The sequence below is a fragment of the Porites lutea genome, chromosome 1, assembly GCF_958299795.1.
Source record: "Porites lutea chromosome 1, jaPorLute2.1, whole genome shotgun sequence".
In the NCBI taxonomy this organism is placed as follows: Eukaryota; Metazoa; Cnidaria; class Anthozoa; order Scleractinia; family Poritidae; genus Porites; species Porites lutea.
In genome coordinates, this window is record NC_133201.1 from 15,422,095 (window position 1) to 15,433,690 (window position 11,596).

General features: G+C 42.3%; 1 protein-coding gene across 1 annotated transcript in view; it reads right to left on the minus strand.

The window, feature by feature from the left end:
- Window positions 1-4,499, minus strand: part of LOC140945921 (uncharacterized) — a 6,047-nt gene extending 1,548 nt beyond the window's left edge. Inside the window, exons 1-2 of the mRNA XM_073394989.1 lie at window positions 1,060-4,499; window positions 557-562 (exon numbers count right to left, since the gene is read on the minus strand). Coding sequence (XP_073251090.1) covers window positions 557-562; window positions 1,060-4,074 — 3,021 coding nt within the window. The 5' untranslated portion in view covers window positions 4,075-4,499. The remainder of the gene's footprint in view (window positions 1-556; window positions 563-1,059) is intronic.
- Between the last annotated feature and the right edge of the window lie 7,097 nt (window positions 4,500-11,596).

Here is an 11,596-nt window from a genome sequence, read left to right on the forward strand (position 1 = left end):
TTTTTTGGTCAGACGCCTGAGCCTCGGCACCCAATAACGCTCTCTGATGCGCGCCATTGTCAAACCGACTCCCCCATGCAAAGTACGACAATGGGCTTCTTCAACGAGTTTCACTGTGTAGGGGTGCAGGTCAGGCAGATAGACGGGGTAGTGTCCCTGAACTCGACCTCGACAGACGAGAATCCCCTGCTCATTCTCTTTTAACCCCAGCCTTTGCCAGTCTTCTGTCACTTCATCACCTTGAATCTCTTGAGCGCGCTTGGTCCAGAACAGATGTTGTTCATTAATCTCGTAGGTTGTCAGCGGACCCGCCATTCTTTCTTGTTTCTTTAGGCGTGAATTTCGCATGAATCTCGCGGCCCAGGCGACAATTCTTAACGTCTTTATCAGGCTAAACTTTCCCAGTAGATCATCAAGGCAGTCAGTTGATGCAGTGGCTCTATTAAAAAGTTCTTTGGTAACTTTAGCCTCTGTTTGGCTCTCAGGAGTAGCGCTTGTCACGATGTCTGTAGGCCACCTGTCTTTGTCTGAAAGCCACTCCGGTCCTTGCCACCACAGCTTGCTGTCATCGACTTGCCCTCCTCGACTTCCCAGGTCTGCCGGATTTTCCTTGGTGGGCACATGGCGCCAATAGATCTCTGAATGCCCTTGTATTTTCATCACTCTATTCGCTACGAACTGTTTGTACTCGCCACCACCCTTTATCCAATGGAGAGCCACTGAGCTGTCCAGCCATCCATAGCACTGTTTCACGGGAAAACCCTGGAGCGCTCTTCCTACATTTGTGATAAGATTTGCTGCCATATGCGCCGACACCAGCTCTAATCGCGGAATGGTGAGCCCCTGCTTCGCTAGTCGAGCTTTTGCAGTAACCAATCCCTGGCTCACACCCGATGGCTGTCTCACAACTGCATGCACTGTTGCACACACTCCGTTCTTACTTGCATCCCCGAAGGCGTGAAGCTCGATTTCTTCAATCTGCTCTTGCGCACACGTTAAGGCCCTTGCTACCATGACCTCGGCTGGTAACTCCTTCTTCCATCGTGTCCACCGATTTGCTAGCTGTGGGGGTAGCGGCGCATCCCAGGCCACTTTCACGTTGCATACATCTCTGTAGATGAACTTTCCCTTGATAGTTAAAGGCGCCGCAAGACCAAGGGGATCGTAGATTTTTGCTAGATTACGCAACAATGCTCTTTTGGACGCGACTACCTCATTTTGAGGCAAAACGACACTGATCTGGTCTTCCTGTTTGTCCCACGGGAGTCCAAGCAAACCACCGGTCTTTGCTTTTGATTGGCCGAGCTGCTGTTTGGCAAACGTGCCCTCATCTTCGACTCTTCTTTCACTCCCTTCTAACTCGGCAACATTCGAGTGCCACTTGTGCAGTGTGAATTTAGCGTCCGCGAAGATTTTAATAGCTCCCTCTTTCAGCTGTTGCGCTTCGGGTACTGTTGGTTTCCCGCTGATCAGATCGTCTACATACAGGCTTTTGCGCAGTTCAGCAACAAGTTGTGGCATGTGAGTTTCCCAGGTTTCAAGATGACACTCTATCACTCCCCCGAGGAGAAAGGGAGAAGGCACAAGACCAAACAGCGCTCGAGTAAATCTCAACACTTCTACTTCAGAATGTTCGCTGGTCTTCCAATGAAACCTGAGTGCATCTCTCTCTTCCTCCTTGATGCGCACCTGGAGAAAGGCCTGTTGCAGGTCCCCAGTGATAAGGACTGGATGGAAACGCATGCGTACTAAAACACTCCACAGGTGATTTTGAAGCGGCGGCCCGGCATACAGACAATCATTTAAGCTTGGAACTTGGGGTTTCGCACTAGATGAGGCGTCATAAACGATCCTCAACTTTGTAGTTTCAGCTCCCATACGAATCACCGGCTTGTGGGGAATGTAGAATTCTTTTCCCTGCGGCGGATCACTTGCAACTTCTACTATTCCCTCGGACTTCTGTTTTCCGATGATCTCTGCATAAGTCTCGGTCACATCCAAGCGTCGAAGTCTGTTGTGGAGGTTGCTGAGCCTTCGCAAACTGACTTCTTTATTGTTCGGTAAAGGCGGGTGGTTACCTTTCCATGGCAGCGAGGCTTCATACCAGCCTTCGGGATGCCGTACCAATTGCTCTCGGAACTCTGCGTAGACTGCGCGCTGATCATGTTCAGGGGTATCTTCAAGCCCTAGAACGTCTAACCGACATAGTTCTGCATAGTCCACGTGACTCGCTTGGGTCAGCAGCATATTCCCGTGGTCAATCTCAGTTCCCGGTGACATAATAGTCCACCCCAGCTTAGTCTTCTCTGCCACTGGTTCCCCTGGCAGTCCAACGCGCGGCCGTTCGGACGTCTTGATCGCTGCATACTCGCTCGCCCCTAATATCAGATGTACTGGAAGATGTGGCTTAGGGTCGCAGTCCGTCATCTCAACTCCCTTTAGATGATCGTACGAATTGATAATCTTTTGATAGTGTGGGTTATCGATCATCAGCAATTCCCGTCTTTCCACCTTGGTAACATCAACGTTTAATTCTTCACTGCCATCCGTTGAGCGTACTTTGATTGTGGAAAGTTCTACTTCACGTGTGGTCGATCCCAGCATCATTTCTATTCGACGAACCTCCTTTGCACGAGGGCGCTTGGGAAGTTTCTCTAACAGCGCGGCCGAAGCATATGAACTCCCAGCTCCTGTATCTAGAAGTGCACGACACAGTACTCCCTCCACGCTTACTTTCACAACAGGATAAACTACACGCCCTTTGTTCCCGGTGGCAGTCATTAATTGGTCTCCTTGGTTGCAAATCGATGTATGATGTTTCTGTCCGCACTTCTGGCAACGCATTTTACTCTTGCATTCGGCAGCATGGTGTTTCGGCCCAGTACAATTAAAGCACATTCGTTTCCGCGCGAGCATTCTCTTCCTCTCGTCCATCGTGGACACGCGCGTGCAATCCCGCGAGATGTGATTGGCGTCATCACAGTAAACACAAAGGCGCTGGTTTCTATTTTCTGCATGGTACAGGGGAGATTTTTTCTCAGGGCGCTTGGGGAGCGTAGACTTGTTTGCGACGTTATTTTCTTCAGTCGCTGGGTTTACATCTCTCCATTTCTTCAGGGCCTGGGTCAAACGAGGTAGATCCCAGTCTTGCCAGTTTTCTTGTCCCCTGACCAGATCGGCTTTAATTCCTTTCAATTTGTCTAGCACGCTTCTTGTCATCCCGTTTACTCTCTCGATTTTTCCAAGTGTTTCCAGTGACTGGACGTTAAATAGCAGGGTTTTATAGAAAGAATTCACTCGGTTCGGGTCGGCGTTCGTCACGGTGGGGAGTTCCAGAATGTTATTGACGTAGGCGTTGACAATTTCACTCGTTTTCCCATACTCTTCCTTTATTATGTTTTTCGCTCTTTCATATCCTTCTGTATTTAGCGGCAAGCCATCGATATCCGCCCTGACTTTGGGCTCCACTAGCTCTTTCAAGTAGGCGAATTTTGTCACAGGCGCTAATTCCGTTTTGTCGATTTCGGCCTCGAATTTATTCCAGAACGGCGGCCAATTTGCAAGTGTTCCGTCGAATTTTGTGATAGAAAGCTTTGGCAGCTTTGCAGTCACGGTTTTCTTTGCATTTTGTTCTTGCTGACTGGCTTCTACGGCCTTTTGAAATCTCACTTGTTGATCTAACAGCTCACGCTCATGGCTCATTCGCTCCTCGTGTTTCATCTTCGCGAGGGCCATTTCCTTCTTATCAGATTCCATCCTGTCTGCCAGTCGCTTGTCTTCTTCCATTTTCCCCACTAGTTGTCTTATTGCCAAGGCCTTTTCATCCGCTTCCTTTAGAAATTTGTCGTGCTCTTTCACCCAAGTGCTGACCTCCTCCTCTGATTCACCATTTGTAAATTTCAGCTCGATAATGGATTCTTTCACGGTATGAGCGGACTGCAATTTAGACATTAATAGTGCCTCGTGTCTCGATATAGCTTCTGCGTTTTGGGAAGCGATCACTTCATCACTCTTAGTCAGAGAGAATCTTAGAGACAGAATCTTTCCGTTAAATTCTTTCGTAAGTTCCTCCATCGCGTTGGCCCTTTTCAGCTTTAGCGTTGTTTTGGCCGATTTGCCAAATCTCAGCGAATCCCTTGATCACGTCGCTATGTACTTGATTTTTCGCAAATCCCTTGCTCTTGTTTGAGCTAAAATCCCAATAGGTCCCGTCGGAGGTGCCAATTGTGTTAGGAATTGCCTCCAAAGCTGAACGATCTTCTAACACACTCACAGAAATCCCGATTCACTCGTTTTATTTCTTTCTTCCCGTCTCCTCTTGATTCTCACAGTACATTACATTTTCTCCTTTCTATTGTTCCCTTTTCTTTCAGTTCCAAAGTTCAATGCTATCAGGTTCCAACGTCACTTAACACTTCTTTTAAATCACGTTACTTAATCAAATGAAACTTAAACTCATGTTTACAAAGATAATGGTAATAAAACACCGCACAATTTCCGACACCTGCTGTCACGCGTTCCGCGCTCAGATGTAGGTCTGTTGAATTCAACGATAAAAATTAATACTGTAGCTTTCAGGTACGAAAACAAGCGTCACCACTGTAGCACGACCACAATAATTTCCATTCCGGTAGCACCAAGATAAACTTAAACGCTTTCAAAATTATCGCAAGGTATTTGTTTCCTCCCAGTGACCAACAAAACTAAAAACTGTTTTAAAGCTCGCGCTGTATCGACCACGCCTGCTTTGTCTTGCAAATGTCATCTTTTTAAATTAGCCTTCACTTGTCAACCACGTCCAATCACGTTCTTAATGAAGTGAAAAGTACCTCTCTCATAACCTTTCTCTCTCGTAGAGTAAATTCGCCGGTTAACCTACATATAAATATCAAGTAAGGTGATACTTTGTAGATTGTAGAAATATCTACGAAATAAACGAACTGGCCGGAGTCCTTTGGATGTGTTCACTGAAGTCCTTTTAAGAATAGCATTTTCATGCATATATACACGCGTTTTTTCATTCAACTTGACTGCAATTCCATTGATTAGTTTTTATGAATTAGCTAATTACAGGCGACTCCCGATAACTCGACTTCCTTCATACATTTACTGTAATTTTACCTTCGGTAACTCGAACCCTCGATGACAAGTCGGGAAAAAAAAACACCGTGTACTGAAGTCCGAGATATTGAATTTAGCTCAAAACAACCGTGTCAATTCTTTGTCTTTACTGTTTTGTCACTCCAGTTCAAATGCAGTGTCCATCCTAGCCTGATGTACACAGACGTTGTTTTACCCCTTGCGCTGGCAGTCAATAAATCCCCAGCGGTTTTTATTCTTATCACGCGCGCTCGACGGACTTTAAAGAGAAAATAGGGGTCTGCGAACAGGCTATGTCCATCCCTGTATACTTTGTTGCCTTCTTGCATTCCCTCCCCAGTACCGGTTATTTGCTTCAAACTCCCGATAACTCGAACTTTTTTGGATTTCCCTAAAAGGTTCGAGTTATCGTGCGTCAACTGTAACCAAAAAGTATCTCACCACTTCTTTATTACCTTGGGTAAACCCACGGGGACTATAGTACTTTTGTCATGAAATCTTATAATATTTCTTTTTTTTTAACAAGATCGCCGTCAAGCTTTAGGATTTTTCAGTCTAAGCTGCTTCTAAACCAGGAGATGCGAAAAAGTTTTCAGGTAGAAGGAGAGTAACTACTGTATCTTTTTGCTAGTCTCACAACTTTTTTCCGCAGAAGGATAACAAATAAAAACAGGTGTGACAAAATCGGTGGTTTAGTTTCCGTTAAAGAGTCATTTCATGTTCTTTGCCTTGCCTATTATTCTGAGGCTACTTGTCCTATTCTTGAAATCGCTTTTTTATACTCTGTCGTCTCCAAATTTCTTGTAGGAAGCTAGAATTGTTACAGTTGTGCACGCTAACATAGTTGACGAAAACAGAGAATCACTTAAATCATATTAACTGTACCTACGGTTTTCAGCGGACGTATTCAGTTCTTCCTTTTATTAATTCGGGGGAGTGAAAAATTAAAGCAGAAAATTTGTGGACGCGCAAAACATCGGCCCCCATAGACCATGGCTCACGTTTTCTTATGTAGAGATACACTTGCGCACGCTCCGAGAATCACTCAAATAAAAGCGGTGGTGGTGGACAAAATTAATATTTTGATTGTTAACGGTTTTCAAATGCATTTAATATTTACTGCTACCGTGAAGTAAATGAATAATTTATATAAGGAGCTTCAAACACGCAGGGAGAAAAGCATTTCATTTGTAACGGACAGCAATTTGTGTGTCTGATTGCGTGTCTCGGGCTGCGAGACAATCCATTGACTCCCCCCCCCCCGTGACTGTCTTTTGTGTTTCATTTAACTCCCCCACCAGCACCTATTTAGTATTAGAATGCTATCAAAGAAAATTTGCCGATCATTGCCGAATGAAGGTCGCACGAAGTATCTGAAAACACAAAAGAAGATCACGAACAAAAGCGCTATTGTCCTTGAAAAATGCCTCTTCTAAACCGAAGTTCGTGATCATGGAGGATATCCCTATTCAACAAAGAAAACACTATTTGTAGCGAAGAGGGACTGGAACTCCAAACCATTTAAAAGCCTCTTCTGGGACTACGTAACAACAAAGTTACCTAGCCGTATCTCACTAATTTTTACATTTTTAAATCGAATTTTAAAATTTTCTTTTGCTCTAAGCTTTGCATTATTTATATATTCTTGAGAAGTGTTTTAGTCTTGATAAGTTAATATACAAAAATTGGAACGTAACTTACAATAACCCTAAGTAAGGGAGATTTGAAAATATCCTAGGTGGAAGACGTGTAATTCTGTTGTTCTGGAGGTATCTGCAAAAATAAGTAATAGAGAGATGACGTGAGTGTGATTAGAAAATGCAGTCGTGTTCATCGGAACATTCTGCACGCGTAGCGCGGTAAAACAGTCCAACTGATATGCAGTTAGAAAGACACATTTCAAGATGTAAGCTTCTGTACATATCGGAAAATCTTGTCTCAATTACGTTTTTTTGTGAATATTGTCTCCAAGAATCTATTCATGGTCACAGTTAATGAGAAGTTTCTGAAGCGGTTTTTTTAAAAATTACGTTCCAGTGGCCAATAAAGGGGGGAGAGGTGGTGGTGGTTGGGGGGGGGGGGGGTATTCGCCCCCAAGTATATCCATCAGACAAGAGGATTAATAGTTTAAACTATATGATTTGAAAACGGCTTTGAAGAATCGCAAAATACTATCCTTTCATGATAGCTTAAAAGCAAATTAAAAGTAGAGTTGGATGTTTGTAGAAGGCAGTGAAGTAACTTGTATTAAACGTATAAGAAAGGTTCGATCTGTACAAATAATTTCATCACAAGCGTCATAAAGGCCCTATATTTTTAATAATCAAACCAGTTGTATGGCAACAATGAATCTTGAGCAATAAGAGCTGCGAAACAAAGTTTTAAGTCACGTGACCAGACAGAAACCAACACCTGCTAATTTTTACATCGTCTAGTAATTGCCAAAACAAAACCGAGAGCTATCGCAAGAGTCGTTGGTCATTTCCCCGTTCAATTAGTTTGATCACCTGACCTATGACATCAGCCAAGTGATCTAAAATTAATGGTTTTATTGTCTCAATCGAGACTGTACTGGGCATATCTCATTTTTCCTGTATTGGATTACCTCAGATGGAACCAACGTTTATAACAGATGAGATTTTTATTACTCCTGGGCACTACCCAGGTGGTGTGCGCACTACGATCGCGATGCATTGTGGAATCAAAATTTTCAAGATGGCGGCGAAGGTCGAGAAATTTCGCAGGTTATATGCTTTACTTTTCAATAGATACAGTTCTTTCCTTAGATCGTTTTTCTAGATTTCATAAGCTAATATTTGTTTAGATTTTTTCTGTGAAGAAAAACAAATCAATATTCTTCATTTCAATCTAAAGCGTGGAGCCCGAAGATTCCTCCTGTAAGAGCATGAAATTTGAACCCGGTTTTTAAGAAGCTACAATTTCCATTATATTGCCCGTGGAAAGTAGGAGATAGTTGTAAGTGTTTCTACAAACCTTGTTCTACGCTAATTTCTTATCGCTCCCCAACGCGCCCCACGTTTTGTGACACTTTTTCCGAATTGAAACCGGCATGTTTTCATGAGAAAATGTAGCCTCGCGAAGACCAATGTGACATGTTACTGGAAGTGTTACTGTTGTAATCACAAGCTGATCACAAAATAGCGGGACAGCGGCGACTGGTTCCTCCAGACAATAGCATTAGATGAGCATAAAATGTTCGAAATTGGTATATAAATAGGCTGATGAGTACTCAGATGTAGGAATGTCTGTTTTTGTAATAGGACTAAAAAAAGCATAATAAAATTGCAGTCATACATGTGATTCCCTTTATGCAGGTATAAAATCAGTAGGATAAGAATTACAGGTATTAAATTAAAATATGATAAGTTTGATTAAACAGTTAGGCCCTGTGCATTTTGAAACCAGCCATCCTTTATGAAAAATGGTTTTTGGGAGAATTGCAAGAATAGTGCAGTGTAGAAGAAGAGTTTCATAACATCCACCAAGCTTGCACTTTACTTTTATTCAGAGAAATATGCACATCACTCTTGAGAAAAGAAAATCATAATCTACTTCCAAGATTGGTGTGTGTTGTTGTGTGGATGTTATGACTTTGTCAGTTTCTTGCCTAGTCCCTGTTTTATTCAGTGGTGATTAGCCTCTGTAGCAGGCATTTAAAAGGAAAGGGAAAGGGGTTTTGGGCACAGGAGAAATGCGAAGAGTGCACGAGGAAGGAGGGAGTGATTTCAACATTCACCTGGTCGATGTTTATAATGCAAAAAACAATTAGTCTCCTGTATGGCAGGCATTTCCCTCCCTCCTTCCCTCACATTTCTCTTGCACCAAGACCCACTTTCCCTTTTCTTTGAAATGCCTGCCACACATGCTAAGTGATGTCATTCAATCTGTTTACCTGTTTACACTGTTTAATACATATCAAGCAATTTGCATATTTTGGTGGCTTTAGTCAAAATATAAATTGCTTGATCATTGTATGTACTTTTGATATTGGAAAACCAAGGCTGAAAAAATGGTGACAGGGAAAGGAAATAGAAAAGGTGGAACAATGAGGCGGTAAAATCGTGAGACTAAGAACATGAATTAACTAAGTAAGCCTAAAGAGATTCTTATATAAATAGTAGTTAGCACAAGTTTAGGCTATTTATGTTTTTAAATGGGTTCATATTTTCTGAAGAAGAAATGTAGCTAAGTGTATTTGTGCCCTTATTCCTTATATAAAGTCTGCATACTAAATAAGAAGTTATAAAAAGACATAAAAAGAGGAATGTATTTAAATTTAAACATTGGCATTTACATTGCAATTGGAGTGATAAGACAGCTTTGTCTCCAAAGAAGATTCCAAATGTTGATTTATCTCTGCTCAAGTGTACAGAATTTTTTCATAGATTTCAAAAATAAGAACCTGTTTCAAATTTAGGCTAAACAGGTTTTTATATAGAGGGGGCTCATCTGGCATATTTTAGCCTAACAGGTCCTTAAAATTCAGGTTCTAAGTCAGGGGGTTTTACTGTACTACTAGGATCCACCTCTGCAATAACTGGTAACCCAAAAGCCTTCTTTACGAACAACCGCTTCATACAGACACCTGATCAAGGCTGTGCCCTAGCAGAGCCCTGTGGCCCCTGGCACCTAGCTGTTGCTTTTGGGTGACTAGAAAATCTCAGACTTTTCATACAAATCATATGCTGGGCAGCCTAGATTTTACAGGTTCAGAGACCTGGGCTCCTTTCAATGTTCCTTAGAGCACAGCCTTGCTCATCATTACAGACAGCTTGCTTTGTTCCCTGGAAAGAAGCCCTTAAATTTTCTCTAAATTAAGATGGACAATTTCTACGGTCCCCTCAGTGTCTGTATAACAGAGTTGACTGTGAGTATGATGAGACCTATGACACCATATTTAAATTATAAAATTGGGGTGAGGAGAAAGGAAAGGGGTCTCAAGCTATGTTGCCCCAGCCCTGATTAGAGGAGATTTGTAAACATGTATGAATTCCACATTTTGAAGAGTTTTTATAATCCAAAAAATATGTGATAACATGTGTTTGTACATACTGACACAATCATTAAACAAATGGTGGCTGAAGCTTTTAAAATCTATTGACTGCATCAGGCTTTGTATATGACAAAAATAATCACAAATATGCCATTTTCAGTTTCAATCCAGTTATAAGACATTCTATGACTCATACCAATAGAAAATATATGGGCAAATAAAGATGCTCAATATTAAATTATCTATAAAGAGGACCCAAGTTCATTGTACACAAATACTCTCTACTTTATTTACTCGTCTTCATGTGATGATAAATACAGATGTTAAGCAAAATGAAATGCAGACTTGGTGCCAACAGAGAAACAAGTCCTTGAAAAGATGACCCCCTCAACTTCGATTCTCTTGTTACAGCTAGCAAGTGAACATCTTGCAATGCTGAATGACAAAACAAAATAAGCTCACTGTGTTTAAATACCGTGGCCGGGTATTCTGAAGAAGCTCATAGTATTTTATGAGTACATGTACGTATATCACAGCCATGCATATCAGTACCTCTTAGCATTAGTTGCACTGATTTCACGGTGAATTCAAACTTTTCGGCGAACCGCGGGTCTTACCTCCAGTGCTTTTCATGATTGAAGCTTTGAACAAAGCGTTTCTGTGCCGACTTTTCTCGGTCAGTTGCAAACAGGATGCAAGTGATTACGAACAAAATACACCAGAATACAATTATCAACGGAATGAGACTGTTTTTTCCCTGAGAATTGGACAGACTTTCTTTTTCAAGAGCTTCCGGAAGAGATTCAAAGCAAAATCGTCTATATCTACAGCGTAATTAACGAATATTCACTCCGCAGTCTCGCCCCATGTAAGGTAATCCGGAATCCGGAATCCAGGTAATTTTGGTCTGTGGAATCCGGAATCCACGGCTTTGGAATCCGGAATCCAGCTTATGGAATCCGGAATCCAAGCATTGTAATCCAGAATCCAGGTTGCTGGAATCCACTCTGTTGTGATGGTTCCAGGGCCTCTTCTTTTCCTTTAGCAACTGTTGCGTGAAAATCTCATGTCGCAAGGACGCGCAACAGGCATGTTCACGCGTGTTTCACTCGCAGGAACATCCCTTGTCATTGTGACATATCGGGTATCAATTTAAAACAATGGTCACATTATAATGACGTGACAGAATCCCAGGGAGTGATTCATATTACTGTATATTATCGCTCTTTATAAGACACCCTTTCGACCTTTTTCTCCGTTGCGCTTTTGGAGTCGGAGGTTTAGATTCTTTTCCTGTTTGGGCGCAATTGGAACTAATTTTTTGATTTCAGGTAACGTCAAAAGAATAATAATATAAAGTATCCTTATTCTTGGCCGTAGTATCAGTAGTCGTGGTGGTTGCAGTTACTGGCTTCTTTCAGGCACATGTCATCAGTGTCACTCAAAGAATGACATGCTGCACGTGGTGTCGACGTGGTGTCT